This window comes from Phodopus roborovskii, unplaced genomic scaffold, assembly GCF_943737965.1.
Source record: "Phodopus roborovskii unplaced genomic scaffold, PHOROB, whole genome shotgun sequence".
In the NCBI taxonomy this organism is placed as follows: Eukaryota; Metazoa; Chordata; class Mammalia; order Rodentia; family Cricetidae; genus Phodopus; species Phodopus roborovskii.
Window position 1 is genome coordinate 28,023,141 of NW_026126409.1, and position 14,482 is coordinate 28,037,622.

The 14,482-nt window shown below is 48.1% G+C and overlaps 2 protein-coding genes across 4 annotated transcripts in view; one reads left to right on the forward strand and one right to left on the reverse strand.

Annotated features, from left to right (window-relative positions):
* Saraf (store-operated calcium entry associated regulatory factor) overlaps positions 1-14,482 on the forward strand; it is a 735,200-nt gene that overhangs the window by 397,243 nt on the left and 323,475 nt on the right. The window lies entirely within an intron of this gene.
* Positions 1-14,482, reverse strand: part of Rbpms (RNA binding protein, mRNA processing factor) — a 146,614-nt gene that overhangs the window by 16,742 nt on the left and 115,390 nt on the right. For 2 of the 3 annotated variants that reach the window (XR_007834368.1, XM_051182261.1), the window contains exon 6: positions 4,806-4,936. Coding sequence is in view for 2 of the 3 variants with exons in the window: in XM_051182261.1 (XP_051038218.1) it covers positions 4,806-4,936 (131 nt within the window). In the remaining variant the exon portion in view is untranslated. Of the gene's footprint in view, positions 1-1,957; positions 2,207-4,805; positions 4,937-14,482 lie in introns of those variants that run through there. The other variant, XM_051182260.1, reaches the window with a different exon arrangement.

Consider the following 14,482-nt stretch of genomic DNA (forward strand, 5'->3'; position numbering starts at 1 on the left):
CCCTCTGGGATTTCCCAGTGACCCGGTGTCCCCAGCTAGGAGGGGCTTTCTACAGGTGGGCGTGCCGTGCCTCACCCTGGGAGAGAAATGGTCTGAGAGGTGGTGCGATCACCTGAGGAACACTGCTGGGAGGTGCTGTCACCTGGCAGTGATCAAACAGCTGACATCTAATACCTCATCTCTCCCTGTCCATCATCCTTCCAGCCTCTGGCACTGGTGGATCGGGGCTCTGCAGACATCATGTCAGAGGAGAGGATTTAACCACCACTGCCTTTCCGGCAGCCTGGGTGAATCCTGGGCTTCCTTCTTATATGAAGTTCAAGTATTCCTTAAAAGGGGCCCCAGTGGGGGTTAAATGGGAGGGGAACGGAGAGAAAAGTTTTTGAAAGGACTCAGTGATGAAATGCTCACCTAGAAAGCTCCATCCTGTCCAATAAATAAACAAATAAATCAAGCTGAAGAAAAAATAAAAGCAAAAAATCCAAACAGCAAGTGTTTACTAAGTCACTACAATGTACCAGAATGTTTTCTAGCTAAGAATTCTTAGCCACACATTCCTGAAACTCTGAGATGTTGAAAATAGAGGTTGCACGGCTCTCAAATAAGGCAGACTGATGAATGAGTCCATCAGTTTTAGGCCTCTACACGCATGTGCACCCACACACATACACCATGCATATAAAAACGGAAAAAGAAAAGTTACACTCCACTGAGTAGATGCCCAGCTATGGTAACAATGGGTACAGACTTGTGATGCCCATGCTGCCTCTGGGTCCATCTGTCCCTTTGTGATCTCTTTTGTGTTTGCCTGCGGCTCTTTTCCAATAGACCAGTTCTGAATTTTTTCAGCATGTCACAGGGATGTCTCAAGGGGCACACCCTAAGAAGTCTGTTATAATTTACAAAATGTCTGTCTCTGTATGCAGGTGAGGCTTTGCTACGGAAACTGGCAGCAGCAATTCATTAGAAGGCACAGTGGCACGGGGTAGAGCCCCCTGAAGTAGTGGCACACAGGACCTTGTCAGCCCTGTTTCCCTGAGAACTCTGGGGCTGCCTCTGGAGGGGATGGGACCACTTCTGCCCTGTGGTGAGGCCAGCAGGTTTCATTTTTCCAGCACAGCAGGATGAAGCCAGATTGAAAGGGGGGATGTGAGCAGGTAGTAATAGGAGGGTCTATATGCTGCCTTTACTTTCCATAAAGTGGAAGATGAAACATCACCTCTTCCATCCAACGATCACACAATGTTCTTGGTGCATTTCAAACATCATCGACCTTGAGGGTAAGCCCGTGTTAGAAGTTGGTCTTTGGCTACACAGGGCTGTGGTTCCCTCTATAAAAATATCAAGGCACTACACACTGCTGTCTTGCTACTTTATCCAATTTGGAGAGGGTGGGAGTTGAGAGAATCTCACTAAAGCCAAGGGTGACCTCCCAAGTGAAGGGATTACAGGTGCATGCCACCATTAATTAGATCGAAAGCAACAAGATTTGATGGCACATAAGTACCGTTAAATCAGACAGAGAACTGTAGCTCATGACTAGATAGAACCAAACTAGAAACGGGATCCAACGCATTAATAATGGCAGGTCCTGTTTCTTGAGTCTTCCCTTCCTTGGGACCAGAGCAGGCACACAGGAGTGTGTGTCCCCTAGCTAGATATGCCAGCCTTGTCGGTGCTGATGCAAGACCTTCTGGTAGTGGATGACCTGTTGGCACGAGGATCTTCTAGCATGAAGCTCAGGGTGGTTTCGGAGCTCAAGGAGATAGAAGCAGCATCCGTGAAGGTCTGGTGCTGGGTGCAGTCTTCTAGGGTGATCCTTCCAAATCTGCTCCATGGAACATGCAACTTATCTTCTAGGGGCCAGGTTCTCACAACCTCAGCCAGTGATTAACTACTTTTGCTCCAACAAACTGTAGCACCATGAAAACAAAACTCTGTAGTCTACTTGAGATCATTATTTTTGCTCTGATTAAAATTTTTATTGAAATCTCTCAAATATCATCAAGAAATAGTTTTGTTTTTGTTTGTTTTTTAAAAGAAGGGGGAAGGGGATAGGGTCCTGCTAACAATTTCAACATGGGAGCTCCCTCTGCTGGTCTGCAGTAGGTTGATAAGTGACAAACACATTCCCAGAGACAAATCTAATTTGCTGGAGAAGTGGACAAAAGACAGGTGTGTTGGGCTTTGCCTCTGGAGAGAAACACTAGAAGAAAAAAAAAAAAATCCATGTCTCAAAACAAAGCACAACATTGCAAAAAAAAAAAAAAAAAAAAAATTAAAAATAAAAAAAAAAAAAAAAAAAAGGAAAATCAGAAGACTCTCCAAGACACCCAGTTTCCAAAATAAAACCCCAGGTACCTAGGAAGGGGACCCCACTCTGTTCCCCTCCAGTCAGGATTCTCAGAAGCTATCCTGGCCTCCAAGGCTCTCTTGACAGATTTCCCATCTACTCAGAGAAGAAAGTTCCAAGAAATCGCTAGAGTAAGGCCTCTCCAAAATCCCATCAAGGGTAAAAGAATTCAGTGAGCCGGCACCTTGCTGTGTTAGTGAGCAAGGGAAGCAGGTGACAGGCCTGCTCTAAGAACCCTAGAACCACTGTGACTTGGGGCAACTCTCCATCTCCTCAGGATTGTTTCCTTATCTGTGTGACGGGATGGACCAATTGTCTGCAAAGCTCCTACTAGTTCACTCCAATAGCGACAAATGTTTATTAAGAATGTCCATTTAAGTGACTCCAGAGAAGTGAGACTCAACATGGATCTCACCACCAGCAGATCAGAGTTCCACCAAATCTAGAGCTGATAGCTGAGTTAGGAGGACTGCAGGCTGGGGAAATCTCAAGAGAAGGGGCCATGCGGTGATGCATGCCAGTGAGGCACATGGCCATGATGCATCTAATCTCGCACTGTGTCTCCATCCTTCCTCACAGTGGTGTAGGCTTTCTAAATCTCCCGAGACCCTTGTTAGAGCCTTTACCCTCCATATCCTGCAAATCACTCCAGATATCACGTCACATCATGACCAAAGCCAGTCTTCCCAGGTCTTTCTGGACATTGGCAAGCTTTGATTCTCCAGGCCGTAGTGAATGACTGTTGCCGACTACCCGAAGCTGCACAAAAGGCTATGTACAACCTGGCATTGTTTCTTGGCATGTACCGCTAATGACCCCAACTGTCGATCTCTGTTCCTGAACCCTAAGTGAAAGGCACACGAGGTGTGGGCTGAATAAAAGGGAGTTTTAGTTGGCCTTTGTTGTGGACAAAGTTATCCACAACACAAAACCACTCAGCTAAAGACAGCTACTCCTCCCTGCCTGTTACCTGGCAGTCACCAGGGTTACTGAACACCAACCAATGCAGAGACACAGGGCAGAGGGTGGAAAGGACAAGGCACACCTGATCCTGACCAAGGCAGCCCACTGCCGCCTCTGCTCTTTTCCTCACTCCCCACACTTCTTTGCACCCTGCTCCCCATGAGGACAGTATCTGTTCCCGGGGCACAAGATACTGGGGTTGCTTCCCTTTGAACTCTGCCTGCCTGGAGCGGGATGCCCAGGGAAGACAGTTCAGGCCCAGTTGCCAATGCTGGCAAAAAGTACTGGTGTCTCAGATGAGGAAAGGCCAGTCCACACATGGTGGCTTGGGAACACTCACTGGGGCTGCTCCCAGGCCTCTTAGTCAAGCCTGCTCTGTGTAACATGAAGGTTCCACTCAGCCTTGGAAACAAAGACCAGGCAAAATCAACAACCCCCCCAACCACCTGACCAGCTGGACATTTTACAGAATTGTATAGCATTTGTCTAGTGTGGGCGTCTGCACTCGTGCTCGTGTGGGAGGCAGAGGGCAACTAGCAGAAGGCAGCTCTCTTCCACCATGTGGGTCCTGGGGATTGAACTCAAGCTGTCAGGATTGGCAGCAAGTGCCTTTGCTGGATGGGCCATCTTGCCAGCCCACAGCCTGGCAATTTTTAAGAGGCCAGGTTGAGTGGCATATGTAGTTAGACAAATAGAAGCTGTGTTTTACTTGTCAACGGCCAGCACTTTGAACGGACTGACTAAATGAGCGCTTACTTCCAAGGATGAAGCTCAGCTCCCATTATTATCCTCATACGAGGCAGATCTCAGGGAATCATGGCTTCCAGGGACAGGAAGAGTCCCCTGACTCCCTGTATTTTGTGGAGGGTGGGGTGGGGGAAGCAAAACCCAGGCTGTTCTTAGCCGAGCAAGGAAACTACACTGTGGATATCGCCCTTGACGTGTACCTTTGCTTACGTGGCAATAAGCAAACTTGTTTTCCCTGCAATAAGCATAAGATCAGGCTTCCTCTTGGAAGCCTCCCTTCAATCCCTTACCTCACTGTGGACAAGAGAGCACAAGTCTCTTTATACACACACACCAGACACACTTCAAACTTATGTCTCATGTGCATACCTCTATACCGCGCGCGCGTGCGCGCGCACGCGCGCACACACACACACACACACACACACACACTCCTTTTTGCTAGCTGGGAGCCAAGGAGGGAAGCTTGCCCTGGCCTTCGAGTGTGAGATGAGGGTGAGGTCATTAAGGGAGAGAGAGGTGTCCTTTGGGGGAGACATCAGGCAGTGGGTGGGATCATGGCTGCCAGACGGTCCTCGTAAGTCCTGTGGGAGTGTCAGCTTGTTGTAGAGGGGATCACTCACTCCCCAAAGGTGGATCTGTTAGCTGGATAGGTGTTAGTCACGTGGTGTGCTGTGGGGGATGGGCGTTGAGGGGGCCGGTGGTGGAGTGAGTGGAGTGGCGGCCGATGGGTATGAATTACCTGGGCATGCAGTGAGGCGGGGTAGGTAAAAGCAGCAGCAGGAAGAGCAGGCGCTAACTCCGCTGGGTACAGAGGGTACGGAGCCCACACTTCAGGGCTACTGGGGTAAAGTGTGGGCACTGTGAGCTCGTCTGCAAGAGAAGAACAGGGAAGAGTTAGTGCATCCCCAACAGTGCCTTTCACATCACAGAACAAAACCACCAGCAACCCACGCCCAGGTCCACAGCCACCGCAGGCACAGGTCAAGTTACTCTTGTTCTGCTAACAACCTCCTGTTGGCTTCGCATCCCCAAACTCCAAGCGAAGGGACTGTGAGTCCAGAACAAACAAGGCTTGCATGTGCTGCCTGCCCAGCCACACTGTAGGCCAGGGCTGGGAATACTGTGATGTCTCTCCAAGTGTAGCTAGGACCCAAGAACAGTGGGAATTTCCTGCCGAAACAGAGTGTGGTCCCCTGAGGAATGGGGGGTGGGAGGGAAAGACAGAGAGAGAGAGAGAGAGAGAGGAGAGACATCCCATGAGAACCTCCTATGTGCCTTTCAGAGAACAATGGGTTTCAGCAGGACCCCAACAGGCCAGAATGCCAGGCTGTGTGTGGCTATCAGTATTGTTAAGGACAAACAAACTATGATAAAGCATTTTCCATACAAGTGCAGGGCCAAATCCTGGGACCATAGGACACTATAAACTCTGACCGTGAAGTATCTCAAATGTCTCAATTAAAGTCAGGCTCCTGAGATATGTAATAGGAAGGTTTACAGCGGCGTTTGTTCCGACTGCCTGGTCTGAAAGTTCCTTGTATAGTTAGCCCAGACTCTATTCGGGTCAGGCCACAGTTGCCAGATGGAAGGTCACTTGCCCAGCTGCCCAGTGCATCAGGAAGCAATCTGTTAAAAGCAGAGGTGAGGGCACCACTGAGCTCGGCACAAGCGACAAGGCCGCTCGGTGGACTGGGTGAACCAGCTATCTCAATATTTGCTTTTCTCACCTGTCACCATCTGACATCAAGTACACTGAGGACGCTTCCCAAGACAGCCGAGGGAGGCAGGGCTGTAAAAAGCCATTAGTAACTACCATACTGAAGGATCCAGAAATCCAGGAGGCATGTGACCGGAGGTCAAGAGTTACTTCCCTCCTTGCCATTTCCAAGCAACCTGTCACCATCCTCCACTGCCCTAGAAGCAGTGCTGGATCTGGCCAGTACCACCAATACGGGAAAGGCATGGAAACTGCTGTGCTGGATGTGCCCTGGGTCGAGCTCTATGGAGCAACCAGGAAATGGAGGGAGGGCCTGCAAGGCATGGGGAGGAGACCGGTTTTGCATGGTCAGAACTTCTATGATGGCAGGAGGCTGGGTAACTTGCATTCAGAGGTAGTTCATGCTGATCTCCAGACATACAGGCTCCAAACACTGAGGTACCACGGCTGGCCTCCCTCCTTTCCTCTCCATGCCCCATCTTACAACAGTACAGTTAAAAGCCTGGTGACAGAGACAGACTGTGTACCAAGGTGTAGAGCATCTGACTGTTACTATTAACCAGGGAAACAACAGCACCAACTAATTTCTTTAAAAACCATCGCCAAGTCCACATGTTCAGGTCCTGGGGTGTGTGGTGTGGCCCAAGTTTCAGGGAATCCCTCTGAGGGCTGAGACAAAGCCTTGCAGACCCTGCACTTCCGGCCATGAAGCAACCACATGCTTTCCATCACAGAGGTTCTTGTGGGAGCCTGGCTAGTGGAAACTACTGCTGCCAAAACAGGGACCTTAAATTTTAAACAAACAACGGCTCTCAGAAATGGCAAGCTATTATTGTTGTTATTATTTTAGCTACCGGGCTATTTAAAGATACTCTGTGTCTTTTATAAAAGTCAAGAGAGTCTCATGCCCTAGCACACCAATAACTAGCTCCTGCTTATCTGGCCTTAGAGCTGACTACCAACAAGCATCAACTGGTAGAGGCCAGCAGAGGGGCACACTTGACTGCAGCTAGTCTGTGGGGAGGAGCCTCACCCGAGCAGAGGACTTCCTTCTGATAGTCTGAGAAACGAAAAGATCCACCTGCAGTAGCAGGAGTGCCGGCCTGATGCAGAAGGAAAAAAAAAAAACACTCAGGCTCCCTTCTCAAACAATCCAGGGATATTTTCACCAGGTTTTTAGTAGCTCTACAAACACGTTAAAGAGAGGGAGAAATCCCATCTCATACCATTCTTTTTGTTTGTTTTTGACACAGGGTTTTCTCTGTGTAGCTTTGGAGCCTATCTTGAATCTAACTCTGTAAACCAGGCTGTAAACTCAAGAAATCAGCCAGCCTCTGCCTCCCCAGGACTGGGGCTAAAGGCATGTGCCACTACCACCCGGCCCTCATCCCATTCTTTAAGTATAAAGAAGTTTAAGAGGTGAAAGGATTTTCTGGTTGTTTACTTTCTGGTGCAGCCATAAAGGAGTGGGATGCTGAGCCTGTCTTGACAGTGTACCTTTTCTCCAGTCAGCTGGTTTATTATACCTACAAGACAGGGCAAACTAAATGGAGGGAGAGAACAATGAAGGCATGGTGGACTCTGACTCCAATGTTGATCTCACTGGTGAGGTTAGGGTTCCCAGCCTTTCTACCCTTTTATCCTGGCATAGCTATTCCCCTGCGGACATTTGTACAAACACAGCACACTCAGCAGAATGGAATGTACTCGACATCCCCTACAAGCAAGTGCTGCGCTGACCACATGCAGTGTGGTTAGGGTGAACCTAGAAGCACTCCTCTCTACCCATTTCCAAGAAGGGACCTATGGTTCCTCGAGTAAACGCAGACAGCTGGTACCTGGAAGCCATCCTCACAGCCAAAGCTCCCCTAAAGCATCCTCTCCCAAGAAGATGTCTTTCTGCAGGCTAATGCGGCTGTGAGAAAGAGGCTTCAGAGGGCGGCCTGCCCTGGGAGGAGGGCTTAAATGAAGGGGTGGGACAGGTAGAGTACAGGAGGGCAGCCCCACTTTCCTATCACTTCTCCAGCTCAAGCTAACACGCCAGTGAAGAGACAAGGGCAGCCCAAGGCCCGGGGGATGAAACTCAGCATGGAGGGAGTCAGATCCTCTTGAGAGGCAGACAGAGGGACCGAGTCCTTTACATCTGGACTTAGTCTGACCCTCTTGAGAAGCTGGGCAAATCCTTTCCCACCACACAGCTTACCCCACAACCCTTTGCTCTCTCTCCTTTTGCACCTCTGGGTAACTTGTAGAGGGCAAATTACTCAATTGGTCGTAAATAATCCCGAAACCGAAGGATATCTGCTCTCAAAAGCTCCAACTCTGTTCTGAGGAACAAGGACTAGTGGCTTCCAACTCTACTCCCTAATCTCCAAAAGGGAAGTGACGATGGAGGCTCGTGAGAGAGCCCCTGGACGATTTTACCTCAAGTGAGGGCATAAGAGGCCAAGCTTCCGATCCAAGGAGAACCTCTAAAGGGACTAAGGTCAAAGAACTTGCCGTTGCTATTTTGCCTCCTAGAAGGGTCTGTTTGGAACGTTGCAGAAGAATACACTCACCTGCATAAGACGCTCAAAGCAAACAGGAACGAACCTGCCTGCCTGCCTCCCTCCAGACTCCATTAAGGGACCCCTTCCACTGCTTTTCTGAAACGGGCATGCAAGATTGTTGCCTTGCTTTCCCTGGGCCCTGAATCAGTGTTACCATGCACTCCTACTTCAGCCACCCACGTGGCATTAAAGTCCTTCTCTTGAAATTCTCTTGCTTGCCACCCCAACGCCAGCATAACTAAAAAATACAATTTGGTGTCATCACACCCCCCCCTTTCAAAGTTCCCCACATAGCCCCCTCCACTCCCAGGGTGGCCCAAAGCCCTTCTGCTTTCCCAGTGGTTCAGGCCGTGCCTCGCTCCCTCCCACTCAGGCCTCTAGCACCATTCTCCCCTCGGGTCAACTGGCTTTGGCCCTTCAGGGGACATCCCTTCTCCCTGTCTGGGCCCGAAACCTTGCTTGCTTTCCGCTGCATTCCTACCCTACCTAAGGCAATCATATGGCCCTGCTTGCTGCAGGTAAGCTTCTACCCCAGCGTGCCCAAGCCTAGCACAGACTAGCACACAGCCAAGCGATTGCAGTTAACAAATGAAGCCATATCCTCCATCCTGCCTCAAGGGTGGAAGTAAGTCACAGATTACTTCTCCCCTCCTAGGAAAGAAACATTCAGAAGAGCACCAAGATCTAAAAATCTCCTAGTGAATTTACAGGAAGCCAGGTCTCTCGTCACACTCAGTTCCACCCTACCCACCCCTACCCCAGTCCAGCAAAGGCAATACGCTATTACAGACAGTGGAGGGCGGCACACACCTCAGTTCCAGCTTTTAGAGCACCCAATTATTTACTACAATAAAGGAAGGACAATTAGAAACCAGAAATATGTTTCATATGATGAAAATCAGTGGCCATGACATGGAAGATGCAAACATCGAGAACTTTTTTTTTTTTTTTTTCTTTTTGAGACAGGATTTCTTTTCTCTGTGTAGTCCTGCAACTAGCTCTGTAGATCAGGCTGGCCTGGAACTCTCAGAGATTTGACTGCCTCTGCCTCCTGAGTGCTGGGATTAAAGGCATGTGCCAACACCACCCAGTTTACAGAGATATTTTCAAGTAAGAATGTTGAACAGTAAGGATTCATGTTTAAGGCCTGAGCATATATGATCTAAGAATGGCCTTATTCTTCTCTAGAAATCTTACAAAACTATAGACCTTTTTTAACTGTAAAAATTACCTTAACTTCTCATGCGATCCTTGTGAGTTTATTATCAGTTGTAAGTATCCAGCCCACACCAGAAACTGACCTACAACCTTCCTGGAAGTGGGGAGGAGTGTGAATGCCCACCTGTCTGTTCCTGGCTGAGAATCTACAGTTTGGTGGCAGGGACACAAATCACCACAGTAAATGTCTGGGTTCAGCCAGGTGAGCTAACTGCACTACATACTGGGCAAGCAAGGAGAAACAGGGAGAGGCTGGTTCTGACTTGTAGACCTTGGCCATGTCTCCCACTTTAGTTGTTAATTTAGGATTCCTCCTACTCCAATGTAAATATACTACAGTCACCAAGCTGAACCCATCCAAAAGATGACCAGAGTTTGAATCCCTGGAGCCCAAGCAGGCACTGAAACCCTGGTGCTCCTGTCTGAGATGTGAAGAGACAAAAAGACCTTGAAAGCAGCTTGGGGATCAGAAGAAATGAGAGACCCTGCCTCAAAAACAAGGTGGATGGTGGGAACCAATTCCATGTGTGCACTCAAACTCACGCATGAATGCATGCACACACACACACAGCAAAGAGAAGCAGAATGATGGCTCACATAATCTCAGCCCTCAGAAGGTAGTGGCAAGATGATAGACCTGTCTCAAATAACAACAGCGAAACAAGCAAGTCTGTTTAAGGGAAAATATTGGCCATTTTGAGACCAAGGGGCTCTGGGCTCTTAACAATAACAGTCCAGACCCCACCCTCCCCAGGATATCCGTCTCCTTCCCCACCCTCCTGGATGCAGGACACTGAGACATGTATCTAAGAGCAAGCTGAGGCCAAATCAAGAGAAGTATTTGAAATGAATGTGCAGTCAACGTCCAAAGGTCCCAGACACACAAGAACAACATGTGTCCCCACCCCTTCCTGCCGAGGCCGAGGAAGACTGACCGAGGGGCTGGAAAACGATGAGACGATCCAGAACTCATGGAGTCTCAGCTCCACTGTCTCCAGAAAAGACCCTTTCCCCCTGTCAACACTGCCTATTTTTAGTTGCTGAATACAAGGAGGCTAACTCTGCTAGGGAGGTGAAGAACGTATGTATTTAAATGTTTGTTACCTAGGTTAAACAATGCTATTTCTAGAGATGAATCCTGCATTAATGCAAACTACAGAAAAATATCTGAGAAGCTCCAGAACCTTTGTAGTATCAGAAATGAGGTATAAGAAACGGAAATGGTCATTAGGGAAACAACAGGGAAGGCTTAGATGCATCACATTGTTTGTTTTTGTACACAGGGTTTCTCTGTGTAGTCCCAGCTCTCTGGGAACTCACAGAGGTAAGCTTTTAACTCACAGAGATCTGTCTGCCTCTGCTGGGATTGAAGACCTGCACTGCTACACCTGGCTCAAACTACCAATTAATGGCTTTTCTACTGCAATGAGGTGCCTACTCCTAATTAAAAGCCAAGAAAATACCAATCAATTTGAAAGAAAGTCTTTAAACAGTATGCCTAATGACTGAATTTCTACCTTAAAATTTTGTCGATGGATCTGAGAAACAAGAACAAATATTGCACCTTACAGCCAGTACTTATTTCCATTTGGGGAAGTTTTGGTGACTCATCCAAGATGACACAGCTCACCTGTGGAGGTGTGATGGTGGCCCCATCAGGAGACATCCTAGACAGACACTCCTTTACACTATCAGATTACTCAATGACCCCAAAGAATTAAGTTTCTTCAGGTATCTCCTACTGAAGGGAAAGGCTAAATAAAACAAGCTGCAGCCAGGAAGAACCTGCCTGACAAAACTCCAGACTGGTCCTGTCCGCTCCATAAACAGTTAAATTAGTGCATGTGTATGTCCTGCCTTTGCATCCTCGTTCACTGCAACACAGCTTCCCACAGGCAGCGGGGCCTTTCTTTCCTTGTGTGGTGAATCCACGAATATGTTTTCCTCTATCAGTATGCTTCCGTATTTAAGACACAAGGAAACCATGTCACGAGTTATGAATCTAATACCTGGTAACAAGAAGCCAAACTAAAGAATCTTTTCTCCAGGCAGATGACCAGCTTTACAAACCCCTGCATGAGAACCAGAGAGGACAATCAGTGGGGCTTGCTAGCTCAGGTTCAGAGAGTCCCTGCCTCAAACGGAAAATTGACAAGTGATGGAGGACACTTCCATGTGCACACACTCATGCAAAAAAAAAATAAAAAATAGCCTGCCTTTAAGGGCTGGAAGATGGCTGAGTCAGGAAATGGATAACCCCGTAAAGCAAGAGAACCTGAGTGTGATCCCCTGCACCCACACCTAAGCTCTCTAGGACTCTCTCCAAGGAACTGGGTGGCATTCCCAAGGATGACAGACATTTCGGGTGCCGGGCATACATGCACATCACATCTTCAAAAGATCTACTTCCAAAGCCTGGTTCCCAAAGAGTCTTTACTTTCTGGGCTGGGGAGGTGGCTCAGCAATTATACCTGACACAGGATAGCCATGTGTTTTGGGCCAGCATGGATCATACAGCAAGCAAATAGACAGATGAAATCAGCCTACACTATAGGGCAAGATCTTGTGTGAAAATAACACCCACTCCCCCCAAAAATCTAAAGAACAATCCCACTAGCTTTGTGGAGGGTTCTGGCTTGAGAGGTGAACAAAGCAGTCTAGCCCGCAGGAATTAAACATGTAAGATAAAGAGAAAGAAGTTAGTCAGTGTGAACAAATAAAGCCCACAGAACTAAAAATATGTCAGTGTGGTCAAGGTCACACTCGAATTTTATCACCATGTTGGTCAACTTCAATATCTACCGCGTAACTGTTGTGAACCAATTGGCAGATGGACACTCTGACTTTACCTTTTCTAACCAAACAGCTTGCTGATTCCTGCTAAAACTGAGAGTGTACCCTGTAGAATACAGCACAGCATCGAGGGCAGGGTACTCAGAAGAACAAAACAGATGGGAGAAAAGGAACCAATTAATTTCATGGTGGCAGGCTATTAGGAAGACAAAATATGTCATCTGCAAAGTGCCCAAAGCTGTGGGCTCCAGAATTGCAGTGGTGGTGACTCAAACGGGTCCAGACCCAGACATAAACATTGGTACTATACATTAGGTGATTCTAGAATGTTACCTGTGGTGGTAAAAGGGACCTGTTTCAAGCTGGGCAACATGGGAATGTAGGGTGGTCTCAGCACCCCAGAGGTTGGTAAGGCCAGCCACTGAGTGACAGAACTGAACCAAACCAAACCAAAGACATGATGAAAACAGGAGAGGACTTGGGAAAGAACGGGATGATGGGGGGTAAAACTAACAAAATACTACACACATGAAATTGTTCAAGAGTTGGGGGAGGCACCTAGGTGGGCTACAAAGTATAGCTAAGAACTTTTGGTGCACAGTAACTGGCACCAGAAAGGAGCCAGAGTAGAAGCTGGAGATGTAATTAAGCTTGTCCAAGCCACAGGAATTCTGTTCTTCCTTCTTCCAAGATGCACCATGATTTGTATTTATGTATGTGTGTGGTTGCTTGAATCCCCTGAAGTTGTAGTCACAGTCAGTTGTGAGCCACCCGACATGGGTGCCTGGAAGCACACTTGGGGCGTCTGGAGGATCAGCGAGTATCTGTACACATCACCTGCATGCATCTCTCCAGCCTCCAAGTTTATTTATCATACAAGAAAGCAGCTGGACCATCAGATGACGGGGCCCAAAAGCAAAGGAGCACTGCTCTGGAATGCACTGCGTCTTCATTCCTGTGTCTGGTGTCAATTTCTAAGAGCTTTCTTTACATCATACCACTGTTTACAATCTTCTGCATGGGCAGTCTTTAAAAGGCTCCATGCCCCTGAGTTATGCCCAGAGACTCTGACATGTTCAAAGGTCCAGGTCATTAAACAGCCACTTAAGTGGCCTTTGGGGCATTTGACTCCATTTCCCTAAACATCCATCCAAGGCCCATGCTGCATCCATCCAGCGCCCAGGCTGCATCCCCAAGGCAGCCTGAGGTACCCATGCACCCTGTACTGCCTGGTTATGCTTGCTTGTGGTCTTCACTACAAAAGCCTCACAAGTTCAAGAGCCATAACAAAGGCCTAGATTTCAGTGATACGGACTGTCACAGTGAGACAGAGAGTTACTATTTTGCAAATGCTAGCCTCAGCACACCTCCTCCAACCCACACACACACACACACACACACACACACACACACACACACACACACACACACCGCCTCACTCCACCCTCAATTCTTGAGGATTGCACTCACTGCTGGGCAGTAAATGACAAGCAGAGTTCATCTGCAGAAACAGGGCACCCTAACCTGGTTAAACACAATTAAATGTCAAGAGGAAACTGGAGTTTTCAGACCAGGGCTCTGAGCATCTGTCTCAGGATGGCCAGCGAGCCAGTGATGCACTGATTAACTTAACACCCTAAAGGGCTGACAGTGGCTTTTCAGGGCAGGTGAGACATGCAAGCACCCAGTGAGGACTTCTGGGGTGTCTTAGCCATCTCAGTGTAGCAAAGGTTCACACTCCCCTTAGGTAAATCTCAGTTCCCTCCTCCCTGACCAAATCTCTCAGAAGGAAGGGGAGGGTGTGGGGATATAATTCAGATGCACGGCACTTGTCTAGTGTCAACAAGGCCTTGGGTTTGCCAGCAAAAATAAAACATAAGTACATTTAATTTCCCTTTCAAAAATAAAAATGGGGAAGAAGCCACAAGTCAGAGCGGCGTAGGCTTTTAATCCCAGAAGCAGCAGGCCCAGGGGTCATAATCCTTGTCACCTACTGGAGCGGGACACCAGGCCCACATGCAGAGTGGTGTTTGTGCATTACTGGGGCCATACTATACACAGTCATGTGACTTACTTATCGCTTACTGTTCTGTGCAATCCCCTCATCCCTATAAACTCAGTAGACAGCTCATGTCTAGC